The 12,295-nt window shown below is 30.9% G+C and overlaps 2 protein-coding genes across 2 annotated transcripts in view; both read right to left on the reverse strand.

Moving 5' to 3' along the window:
- Positions 1 to 1,369: 1,369 nt before the first annotated feature.
- The window catches only part of LOC133189192 (immunoglobulin superfamily member 10-like), a 222,841-nt gene continuing 211,915 nt past the window's right edge, over positions 1,370 to 12,295 (reverse strand). The window contains exons 5-8 of the mRNA XM_061324599.1: positions 11,876 to 12,181; positions 4,845 to 5,129; positions 1,957 to 2,256; positions 1,370 to 1,674 (exon numbers count right to left, since the gene is read on the reverse strand). Coding sequence (XP_061180583.1) covers positions 1,370 to 1,674; positions 1,957 to 2,256; positions 4,845 to 5,129; positions 11,876 to 12,181 — 1,196 coding nt within the window. The remainder of the gene's footprint in view (positions 1,675 to 1,956; positions 2,257 to 4,844; positions 5,130 to 11,875; positions 12,182 to 12,295) is intronic.
- LOC133189369 (uncharacterized) lies at positions 8,738 to 11,608 on the reverse strand. Its single transcript, XM_061324753.1, has 6 exons — positions 11,164 to 11,608; positions 10,793 to 10,970; positions 10,441 to 10,550; positions 9,718 to 10,322; positions 9,142 to 9,475; positions 8,738 to 8,844 (listed from the first exon to the last, which is right to left on the reverse strand). The coding sequence occupies exons 1-6, from the start codon at positions 11,540 to 11,542 to the stop codon at positions 8,738 to 8,740; spliced, it is 1,713 nt and encodes a 570-aa protein (XP_061180737.1). The 5' UTR covers positions 11,543 to 11,608.

A 12,295-nucleotide genomic window follows, 5' to 3' on the forward strand; every position in this document is an offset into this window, starting at 1 on the left:
ATAAACATTGAAATGTTAAATTTTTTTGTTCATTGCTTTTCCTCATATGTTATTAATATTGCATAATATTCTTGTGAATATCGCATGATTTTCACACAAAAAACAGACAAAGTGGAATTCGCATGGATATCATGCGAAATTTTAGTCGCATGAAAATCGCATGAATTTTGCATGAAATTTGTGTGATAACATTCGCATGAAATTCGCATGTGGGACTTTTCGCATGATTTTTGTATGATTTTCGCATAAATTTCATGCGAAAAGGCAAACGCATAAAAATTATGCGAGCCACTTTTCCCTGTGTATATATATTTTTTTGTTTTTTGAAGCAAAATTTATTAAAAAACAAAGGAAAATATTTTGTAGTCTGACCTACAAATTCCATTTATTATAGGATTAAACGTTCTTTTTTCAGAATTTATCGATGTGTAAATTCATGTCTTTGTACTCACAAACTGAATAAAAGTGCGAAGCACTTTTATGTAAAGTTTGTGAGTACAAAGGCATGAGTTTACACATCGATAAATTCTGAAAAAAGAACGTTTAATTCTTATAATTCCAAGTTTTTAAAATTATTTTAAGTTTTAAAATTATTTCTCTTTGAAGCCTCCATACAATCTGTTATTTCTGTACAGCGTAGGAATACTTTATGCCGCGATGTGGAAATGAATCGCAATCGAGATAAACGTCGATAAAGTTCAATTTTAATTGTCAAAACATTTAATAAAATAAGCTTATAAAAACTCTTCGAATATTGTTTAAGTTAACAAATATCGTAAATACAAGTAGACTTCAAAAGAAGTCGTCCTTGATCACGTTGACAACATAACGACAGACGCTCTTAAACGAAAATAGCAAACCGACGACAACCTTGGTTTGCTCTGGTTTGTTCAAAGACGGGACAGAATATAGGATGTAGAAAAATGAATTTGATGCTAATAAGGCAAGAGTCTAAGGTACGTTTCTCTTTCCTATCACAGCGCTACCGAGAACTGAGCTGATTTGTTTTGTAGGTCTATTAGGAACGTCGAGAATATGACTTCAGAGATTTAAAATTCAAACTCGTGATCTGACAGTGACATGAACATAATATTCCCGTCTGTCAGTCCTGTATGTCGTCAGTTTTGTTTTTATTTAATTACAATTTTCTGTAATTGTTTAGCTAAAACACAGAATAGAAGTAACGATTTGTTTCATTTTTTTTACAATAAAAGCTAGGTCAAGAAAGTAGTTCTGATTGAGAATTTATCGATGTGTAAACTTTTTCTTGAATTTGTTCTCGTCCAATCAAAACACAGGAAATCAATAAGTAAAATTAAGATTGGAATTATTGGTAAATAATTTATGAAGAAAACATCTTTTATTTTTGTTACAAAGACTTGGAGAACTTACAGTGGACATTCAAAGTAAATTCCGTAGATACGTTCCCAAGTTGAGATGATTTTCCAGTACATGTGTAGGTGTCCGTGTCAGAACAATTAGTGTTTAGTATTGTGTGATTCCGCCAGTGCTTGTTTTTGGCTCCAAGGATTTTGTCATGTAAAGATCTGGTGAGATTGATTGTAGGGATGGGATTGCCATCCACATAACACGATATGTGGAGATATTCACCTTCTGTGATGTTAAGCCTATTATCACTGCTACCATTTAGTAGGATTTTTGGTTTCAAAATATCTACAATAAAAGTTCTTTGTGCAAAGTGATAAAGTACAGAGTTTCATAAAAACGTCTTCTTCTGTTTAATTTTATTGCAGTTGTTTGCTTAATTATTTTCCATGTATTTTGATTTATATATTTCCTTCATGAAATATATTCATTTCAAAATGATTACATTAACACCTAAAAACATTGCATTTGTTCCGTCTTAAAATATGGATATGAAACATGTTACCTCAAAGAACAGACATAATAAAACTTAAGTTGAAGTTTATGTCATAGGTTTTTTAATATACTTACACAGTATGTTTAATACGATGTTCTGTTCATTACGTCCTTCACTGTTCTTTGCTATACATTGAATCTGGGTCATTTTGCTTCTGTTAGCTTTTTGTTCCAATAAAGTTGTTGATGAAAAATCAGAGCGTGGTGCATCTACAAAATGGCCTGATGTATTCTTATATTTCCATTGTAAGGTACAAGGTGGATTACAGTCTGCTGAACAGTTGTACGGACCAAATGTATCGCCTTCCTTTATTTTTAGTCTACCTCCGTCATCAGTAGGACGAAGTGGTGTTATTTTAACAATTTCCGGACCATCTGTTAAAAGAGAAAAGCTTGCCTAAAAACAGTTTCATACATTTTGTTATTGATAAAAATTCAGCGCTTCCTATAGGTAGGTCCCTAGATGAATTACGCTATCATTAGTAGTAATTTTACAATTATCTGAAAATTAAAAAAAAAAAACTTAATTAGAGAGCGTCTAAAGAAATTTTCCAGATCTTTAATGAAATATAAAATGGTCTTGCCCTCAAATTTTTTGTTATTTTTGCACAGTTTTAAAACTTCTTAAATATTTGATTTTATTTTCTACATGTACGCAATTCAGCTTCTGTCATAAACTGATTCCTCGAAAACAAACCATTGTCTTCCATCAGCTTATATTTGCTTTAACCTTATCTAAATTTAGAGTAAGGTACGTAATACATAACAAAAACATTTGATGCAAATAAAGAAGGTATTATTAATTTTTTTTGTTAGTGAACACATTACTTTCGACATGTCATGTTAAATCAATATGACGATGTAATTAAGCTTTCCAAAAAACACTCGTCACTACATGTTTTCCGAAGTATTGTCCAATAGCACGATTTTTAGTAACCGGTTACTCGCGTACTTTTCCGATACCCGGTTACTAGGATGATTTTTACTATCACCGGAACATTTGAAAACACCCTTGCTCACCTTATACACTTAATATAGTATCTGTACTAATTGTAATGTCTCTAAAGTTTAACTTCCTTCATATACCAGTATATATTAAAAACAAACAACACCCGCACTGTATGTGAACCTTATTTACACTTATAAACAAACGGCTTCTAAATAGATTGATTTTATTCTTGAATGTCACTTGAACAAGAAAAGATTGCTTTCGTGAAAGGAAATATTCCGTAAAAGCTTGCTGTTTGCGTGTATTAAAATATTTCCTAATATGAAATAGAATAAAACTGAAATTCCAACATCAAAAGAAAGATAGTTGACAATTATTTAGACAGAATTCTCAAGATTGAAAATGTGTACGTATAACCTTTAATCTCCATGCTAAATGTAAAACGTACAATACTATCATTGATACCGTGGGACAGGAGGGGGGATGTCAAATTGATAAATATAACACGGATGCTGAAAAATCAAAATAAAAGTATAATAGAAAAATTCACTCCTTGACATTACCCTCGCCTCAATTAAAAATGTTTCCACTACAATTTTCTGTACTAATTAAATTGTTACAATGGTAAAAGAAAGAGTTGTTTAAAATAAAACAAGAACAACATCGTTTTATACACAATGAAATCGAAGGGTACCATAATTCAGTAACTTGGAAATTAATTCACATAAACAAATCATAATAACTACCAGAATTAAAGATTTGCAAACGTAAAATAAAATATAAAACAATGTCATTCCTCTATCTTTTGCAACCGTATAAGTTATACATCAACATGTAATTATAAAATAACAAAGGGGAAAACATTGAAATATGTAGTCTGACTTCCAAATTGCTAATGATTATAAAACTGGGAATTAACATGTATTTCTTAAAGAGAAGAAATCGGAATCATGACCCGTTGTTTTACAATTAACTGACAAATCTATTCGGTACATCAGTCTAGTTTTCAAAAATAGTTAAAACGTATGGATACAATGTAAAGAAATATTAAATGTGAAACCAACATAATTCATTCCACATGTATGTGCAAAATTATAAAACTGATTTCATGTGTTAACTTGAAAACAAGAGAAATATGAAAATCCTCCGTGGTTTTAAATATGCACTGTGAAAAATTAAATGTCTTCAAAAGTACATTGAAAATATATGTATATTTGAAAAATGCAGACTACAAGCTAGAAATACATTATGCTACTATACTATAATGAATTAACGCCGCTTTTTAAACAGAGAAATATTTGTTGTTGTTTTTTTTTTTTGACAAATTTTTGACAATCTGGAGTTAATCGACAAAATCTAACCATGCATTGAACTTGCTATCAAATGACAGCCACTTCACTCTATATTGTTCCTTTCCATTTACTTTTCTTGATAATTTTCTCAATGTCACAAATCTGTTCTTCGTCTTTTTAATTTTGAGTCACAGTGTCAATTTGATCATTCTGATCTGGGATTTCATCATTCCTTAAAATGGCAGGTTCAATGGCATCGATATTGGCAGGAGGGGTTTCGTTAAATACATCAAATCGCAAGACCCCCTATTTAACCTGTTAATGTGAATTCTGTTCTTAATTGCCTTTCCATCTGAAAGCCTCCACAATTTTACATGAATCTGAGAAATTTTCTCTGATATAAGGTAGGGTCCCACCCATGGTCTTAGGAATTCCCTGGGGTAACTACAGGTTTGTACAAGAAAGCTGTATCCCCTACACTGAATTGTGGGTGATTAGCTTTTTCATTAGATGTTTTAACCATTTTCTTTTTTCTTTCAACAACTTTTTCTTTCGCAAATACTTTTGCCTTCTTATGTCTCTCTAATACTGGACCAATGTATTGGAGTGAATTTACATATTTTACTTTTACTTTGATGTTTCAGAATCTATGTTATATTTATCAATTTGACATTAACTATTCTTCTTAAAATAAACATTTACAAGAACCTATCAGTACTCACATAAAGGATATATCCTAATTTCTTTACTTCTGACTGATTGAAGAGTTTCTTTCGCCTGACAGCTGTATCGGTTGTATTTGACGTCTTTGGAGACGTTAAATCTGTAAATCTCACTGATCTCATGTTCAAGTTTGGTGGTGCCGTTGACAAACCATGAATATGAAAGTGATGGGAATTTCATGTAATATTCAGGAGCAGAGGTTGATCTACTTTCACATTTCAAGTATGTGGGATATCTTAGGCTAACGTTTCGGTCTCCTCTTATGATGGGTTGCACGGGTTTTCCTGAATAAAAGCCAATCAAATGTTAGCCCGAGGATCATGAAAACATCAAAAAGCTCGAGTCAAAATCAGTACATTAAGGAGGGATTCTTGTCTGATTTCTGACTAGACGATATATTCCAAGTATATCTGCTTGTATGTCTTATAAACTTAGTTGTAATGTATTTAAAAGATCATATTTTTCTTTACTCATCATAATTGTACAATTTTAAATAGAAATGGTAAACTGAGTTTGAAATCCATAAGGGACTATATTTTTGGCACAACTGCGGCGTATGAAAATATCTCCTTTTCTGCCTATCAAAATCACTTACAGAACATTACATGTGGTTAATTTTTTTAAACAATCAAAGACTTAAAGTAATTTTGATATGTAACTAAAATTATAAATAATGCCCTAAAGTTTTAAAACATAGCAAATAAAAATGATTTTCTAAACAAACTACAATCTTGTTAGCTTTTGAAAGTCACCAACCTTAAAAGAAATTTGAGCAAAAAATCAGTAAAAATGTTTTTTTCTCTCTGACGAAACAGTCAAAGCTTTTTGTTTTTGTAGCATTTTGTATATTATATGACTACTTTACCATATGTATAAATAGGAAATATTTAAATATAAGAAGTATATAAAAATAACTAATATATCCTAAAAAATTAAGAAAAACAGAGGAAATCCGGATTAGCCAATATCTTTTTAAGTTAAATAATGTCAATTAATTTGATAGAATCATCTTTTTTTGCAAAAAGAAAAACATTTTATCTTTTAAAATAGAAGTAGGCATCACATGATCAGTAACAGTAATTTTTTACTCTAAATGTCAAGGAAAATGATAATGACCTTGATCTGACCTTGTTTCTAAAATAAAACGGTCAAATTTAATCTAATTGATACCATCACTTAGTGATATTGTCTTCTTGAATCTATGAAAATTTCATTAATTTTTAAATACAAGAAATATGAGTAGAATAAGAGAAGAACCCCTCCTTCAGCAAAAATGTTAAAGAAGTCATAATGTATTTTCATATTTCTGTTGTTTTAAAATTTGGAGATTCTCTTCACTAGTAATGATATCTTTTTTTGAGTTTCTTGTGTGTTTTTCAGTGTCTTATGTTCTATTCTTGTGTTTTATATGTGCTTTTGTTTATATGCGTTTAAGTTCAGTATGTTTTGTCTTATATGTACATGTACATATCATTTTTGCTAAATAGGTTTCTCTCTGAACAGTCGGTAAAAGGGCTTTTAAGCTTATTTTTGTTAAATGTATATAATAGGTCTATAAATTTTAAATAAAAATTTATCTACTTATTTTGTTAATTCACCAGTAAAGATGAATGAAATACTTTTGACTTGAGTCTAGGATGATCCTGATGTTTAGAGAGGTTTTGACTGTTAACTGTATTGCATCTTTTCAGATGTTAAGATTTTTCCTCAAGGTTATTTTTAAAATCTTGTTTTAAGGTCAAGATCTAGTAAATGACAGGTGCCTACAGATTTTTAAATCTTTGCATATAAGTACGTTATTGTTCCCTCCATAGCCTGATTAAAATGAAAAAGGGTCAATCGGGACTAGTTTTTTAGAAAAACGCTGTCAAGTGATGGCCATTCCATCACCTTTGGTCAATAAATAACGTAAGAAATTCATTTCGAAAAAATAGGTTTTTTCAGTATTGTCTGAAATAAACAATTCCAGAATGCCTACAAGTTTACAAAAACGATTACAATGAAGATTAATTAATTTACTTTATCAAAAGATCAAATTTAACATAGGTATCCAGGTTACCTTTTAAGATTTTTATGTTTAAAACTGTTCAAAACGTCTCAATTAACAACGTATTTTCGACGTCACGAGTTACGCTGTACATGTAATAAAGTTGACGTTACGCTCGATGCATAGATATTGTACGTTTAAAATAAAGTTCATTTCTAATTATGAATTTCGTGTTTGCATTTATTTTATTTTATTTTTTTTTTTAAAGACAACACCAGATCTCAAGTTTATATATATATATTTATTTAGCGGACAACAAATTTATTTTTTTGTGTAATCTTTTCTAATATTTGAACTCTATTAGTAACTCTGGGTTTTCCGTTCTGTCCTTTTTCCGAAAGGAGCAATGCTACTCCATCTGGGCCCCCGCGTTTGTTTGCTTTTATCAAATCCGCAAGAGTCAACCCTGAACCAGCGATTTTTTCTTGCATCGATTTGCTTGTTACAGTGGATAACGGCGATAATGTCGCCAAGCATTGTTTCTTCCTATGTAGGTATGATAAACTTTCCTCCACATATGATGACGTAAAAGAAAATGACAGGAATTGCTCGAGTGATGTGTTTTCATTACAAATAAGCTCCTGGAGAACAAGTACATCACTCATAGCGTTGTTAAGAATGATTTTAGATAGGCTCTTTTGGGTATGATTTTCATGTTCGGGATATTTTTTTCTGAAGTATGGAAGGGTATCTACAAATCCAACAACCTTTTCCTTCAAATTAATCATAGAATTTTGATAATCCTTCATTGAAAGCAAAGTTTGTATCAAAACTTTCGAATCAAAATTTTTTCCGTTGTGCGCAAAAAGCAAGGATTTTTCAGGTAACCACTTTAAAAATTCAGATATAGTGTCCTCCAAATTGTCTGTATCTACGACTTCTCCATCGTAATAGAGATTGTTGCCATGCTTTTCAATTTTAGTGACTTTTGACGCAGCTACAGAAATTTGTTTCTGTGGTAAAATATATTTATTAAACTGCCTTTCTCCATTAACTGCGGATATTTGGGTGATCTCTGAATCGTATCCTGAAAAAAATATTACAGATCATTTGAAATATATTAATAAGGAGTATAAGAAGATTGTCAGTACTAGATATAAATATTTCTTACACACACACACACAGAAAAAATTTAAAAAAAAAACATAAAAGGGGGGATGGTAGTGGTCCTTGTGGAGAGGCTATTGCACCAAACAATAAGGTCATATAAATCAAAATTGCTAACAAAAAAAAATGGCGAGTGGGCGGATTTTATTTTTTATAATTGAAAATATGATTATAAATTTTTTATACAAAATTTTGACATTATTATAATGCCAATATGGATAAAATTCTCTTAATATCTACAGATTCTTCTTATACAAAATATTCACAGTGTAAATCGTGTGTCACAATGTAAATGATTTCTGCAAATAAAATAGGAAAAAAATTGGAGCGATTTTATGTAATGAAAAAAAGGTTATATTTGAATTCGCTATTATATTTATATTATAATAATGAATTTACAAAGTAGCTCTTCGAAGTATCAAATAAAAAGAAACTGTGTTTGCCATAGAAATTTTTGGTGAACTTGAAAGACATCCGTGATTGTCATTTGACCAGTGAAATAAGAAATATAGACATATTTTTAGCAATACTAAAAATTGAATTGTCATGACCACTTAATAAAATTAAGAAATTTAATTATACATAATTTAATTCAGCTCTTTACAGTGCTTTGGTAATATGAAAACTTCCTTTTAATCATAAATCCAATTTCAAAAAATACTTTAAGTTTTCCTATGCAACACAAAAACATATCCCGTAAACATTTTTTTTTTTAAATTTCTTTGTTGAACGTAACTGTTATTTTTGCTTCTCGCCATTAGAATGGTATTGCCTGTTTCTATGTATATCGCGCATATCAGACAGGCAAGCCAATCTATTCTCGCCATTCTCCTCGTGCTCCTGTGCTTTAATACAAAAGGGAGACAACTCTAAAAACTTGACAGATCTATGCCAACTCTTTTTTTTATGCTATTGACACAAAATATCAAATTAAAAAACAAAAACAAACAAACAAAAACAAAGCCAACGAGGCGAAGCTTTCAGAGGGGCGGGCGGGGATGAGAATAAAATTTTAATTTTATCGGTCCTAAATAACCTACTAATTTAGAGATTAGTTTTTATAACATAGTCATGTACTTATTTTTATTTTCAAATAAAATTCAGTAAACGACAATATATATAATTCTTATGTATAGTTTTACCGAATCCTGTAGTTTCCAGATCAAATACTACCACATCCGCGTTCTTAGCGGATTCAAAGTCAATGCAAGTCTGTGTAGGTGGCTCCATCTTATCAGGGATTGTCTGTATTGAATCAATATCCGTAACTATTAAGTCTACCGATGGTGAATATTGGACACCCTCCCGAATTTCTTTGCTTTTTGTAGATTTTATTTGTACTGATTTTCGCATCAATCGGCGTCTCTTCGCTTTCTTTGTCTGTTCCCGATTTTTTTCTGCCTTTCTTTTCTTATCCATTTTCTCATTGTGTCGTATTGTGAACTTCCCGGGCGATAAGCCGTGACGATTATGAACCTTTAATTTTAAGAGGTACTTCATGCTTTTGTGAATAAATTTCATACTTAAATAATTATCAATAAACAATACAGTATCAGTGGTTTTGTAATATTGATACGAGAGTAATTATTTCTGTTCTAAATATTTTTTCTTCTTTTTGAGTCTAATAGATTGTTATTTTTTAACTTGAAATATTCAAAATCATAAATTCATTTTTTAGGAAATAAATTTAACAATCCGGGGGACAAGCACTTATTTACCTGACTGATGTATTTCTGAGAGACTGAGTCTCTCTTCAAGTTGTCTCCTAAGAGATCTTTTCCATAGGGCAAAGAACTGTGTTTATAATTTGACGGGTCTTTTAAGTATCCACACCAATGAGAGTCGCAATGGGAGTGATCCCCAAAGGAATGTGGAACAATTGCTCTGATGCTACTTTGCAAGCCTTCTGGATTTCCTTTATTTTGGGAAATTGCGTATGAAACATCTTTAAGTAAATAATTGATCGTTTTTGTGGACAACGACTTGTGTTTTTCTTGAAGTTTATAAAGCGCATTTGAAATATTTTTGCGTACATGATTTTTGTCACTTAGTTTCCTTATATTAGGATCTACAGTTTTTTTCATCCTTGAAATTGTAGTTGAATCGTCATCCATAGTAATTTTCGAAATGTTAAACCCTCTGTCTTTTAAAGATTTAGCCATATCAATAGCTAATGCAGATTCCATTGCTTTTGAGCTGCCATTGAAATTTTTATTACACTCATGATCATGAGTTTGGGTAAATAAACATTTCCTGCAGTCCGTGGTTTTGTGGTCAAATGCGACAATTTTACCAGTTTCCACACCGATCATCGTAGCAGTTGCTTCAATACAAAAATCAATAAAAATATAAAAATTCAATATTTTAATTGGAATTCTTCTTAGGGGTCTATCGGATAATTGTTGGGAGGTTTTAAATCTTTAAATCTAATCTTTAAGTACCTGAATGACTATTGTACGACCGTCCGCTTCCGCGTTTCTGCCACGCAGCATCGAAAGAAATATTAATCGGACTTGTATCATCTTCATCATCAGGATCTTCTCTGGACTTACTAAAATTTAAATAGTACATTATTTTCTGAGAGCTTTCTGTTTAATTTATATTTCATCTAATATTTTTTTTTTAAATTAATTTCTTGGGGGGGGGGGGTGTTACAGTTGGCTAAATGTTATTTAGTGTTTTTTTCTATTTTCTTTTTTTAATTTTTTAATAAACGAATGAGCTGAATCATTATTATATCTTTTATATAAAAACAAGGATTCCAAAATAATAATTCTTTCAGTGAATACATACGATGTCAAGTTTGCTTCTTCCAATAAAGCTTCATCGCACGATTCATTTGAATAATTTCTCAATGTTGCGCCAATTTCGTTTTCTCTTGCCCGCAACGTGCTTGGGTGAATTGAAGGTGAATTTAGAGCGGTTAGAAAATTTGAAACTTGATAAGGTCCTAGTCCAGCATGATCCATAGCTAAAATAATTATAATATAATTTTTTAATTCTAGTAATGTTTATCGTGTTGTGATGCTAGTATTCATCTTAAATATTTAAATTGTAATAAATAATTTGCAATGTTATCTTACTTTTCTTACTTAACACAAAGATCCTTTTCAATTAATTTGTTAAAATATATATCAATACTTTAAATTTATTATCGTACGAACCTAGGCCACACTTCGTATTTACGTCCCATATTTTCATTCCCTTGACAGTGCCACTTGATCGATGTTCCTTTCCAGTATATATCTTTACTACTTTTTGACACATCTCACATTCAATATATAAAATACTTCCCAAACCGTAGATTCGTTCTTTTTTGCAGAAATGAAGATGAAGTGGCGTTGAACAGTTTGGGCATGATTTTAACTGCTCTGATAGATATCTCAATTCCACTATTCTTTGCCCGTCTCCCCAGTCTTCACAGATCTCCTCTTCATTCTCCGAACTAGGAATTCTAACTTTTTCAATAAATTTTTCATACCATTGAAATTTTCCTGTAGACGTAAATCGACCCTTTTTGTCGCGAACATGTTTAGATTCCATCTTAATAAAGCACCATGATTTTTACGTCATGAACTTAAATGTGACGTAATTTTTAAAAGATATAAAAATTCCCGAAAATTTGGCAATCAAATTTTGTGGGAAAAGGCTATGACGTCACAAAGAACCCAGCGTCATGAAATGTAGTCAGAAATCATTTACTAGATCTTGACCTTAAATGAACCTTTTCAAAATAATTTAATTTGTCGAAACTGGATACGTGTAGCACTTTGAAGATAAAGCCATTCGTTGGTTCATCGTTCACATCTTAAATGTCCAAAAATACCAGAAAAATATGCATTCTAATCAACTCATTAAATGCTTTATTAGGCTTACCAGAAACAGTGAGAACAACTCCACTTTCTCCAGACCAAGCATTTTCTTTTGTAGGATTTCCTACGTAATATCCGGCATCTTCCACTGTTATGTTTCTCACCTCAAATAGTATATTAGTAGAATTATATGGTCGGGTGTGGAATACATACTTTTCAGTTGATGGCAGAATAGCATTGTCTATCTTTATTATTTCTGATACTGAATCGTTATATACATGAAATATAAAGTAAAGTCCAGTTCGCGGAAAATATGTAGCAGTCCATGAAATGTTTCTTGATTCTCCCTCCTCAGATTTTATTGTGTTGACTAAACAGGAAATTGAGAGTTAGTGCAAAGAGAAAAAAAACTAAATTTGTCTTCTTGAACTATGTTAAAAAATGAAGGAAAAGACATTGACATTAATGATTGATTTTATTTTTT

The sequence above is a fragment of the Saccostrea echinata genome, unplaced genomic scaffold (assembly GCF_033153115.1).
Source record: "Saccostrea echinata isolate AGI-Se365-2 ecotype Australia unplaced genomic scaffold, CSIRO_AGI_Sech_v1 ptg000017l, whole genome shotgun sequence".
Lineage (NCBI taxonomy): Eukaryota > Metazoa > Mollusca > Bivalvia > Ostreida > Ostreidae > Saccostrea > Saccostrea echinata.

Bases quoted from the DNA above. Each gene is read 5' to 3' on its own strand.
- LOC133189369 (XM_061324753.1), bottom strand. From the start codon at position 11,542: ATGGAATCTAAACATGTTCGCGACAAAAAGGGTCGATTTACGTCTACA. The intron at 10,323-10,440 runs GTACTTAAAGAT...TTTGTATTGAAG, and splicing joins GTCGTACAATAGTCATTCAG to CAACTGCTACGATGATCGGT. The intron at 9,476-9,717 runs GTAAATAAGTGC...TTAAAATTAAAG, and splicing joins CTCAGAAATACATCAGTCAG to GTTCATAATCGTCACGGCTT.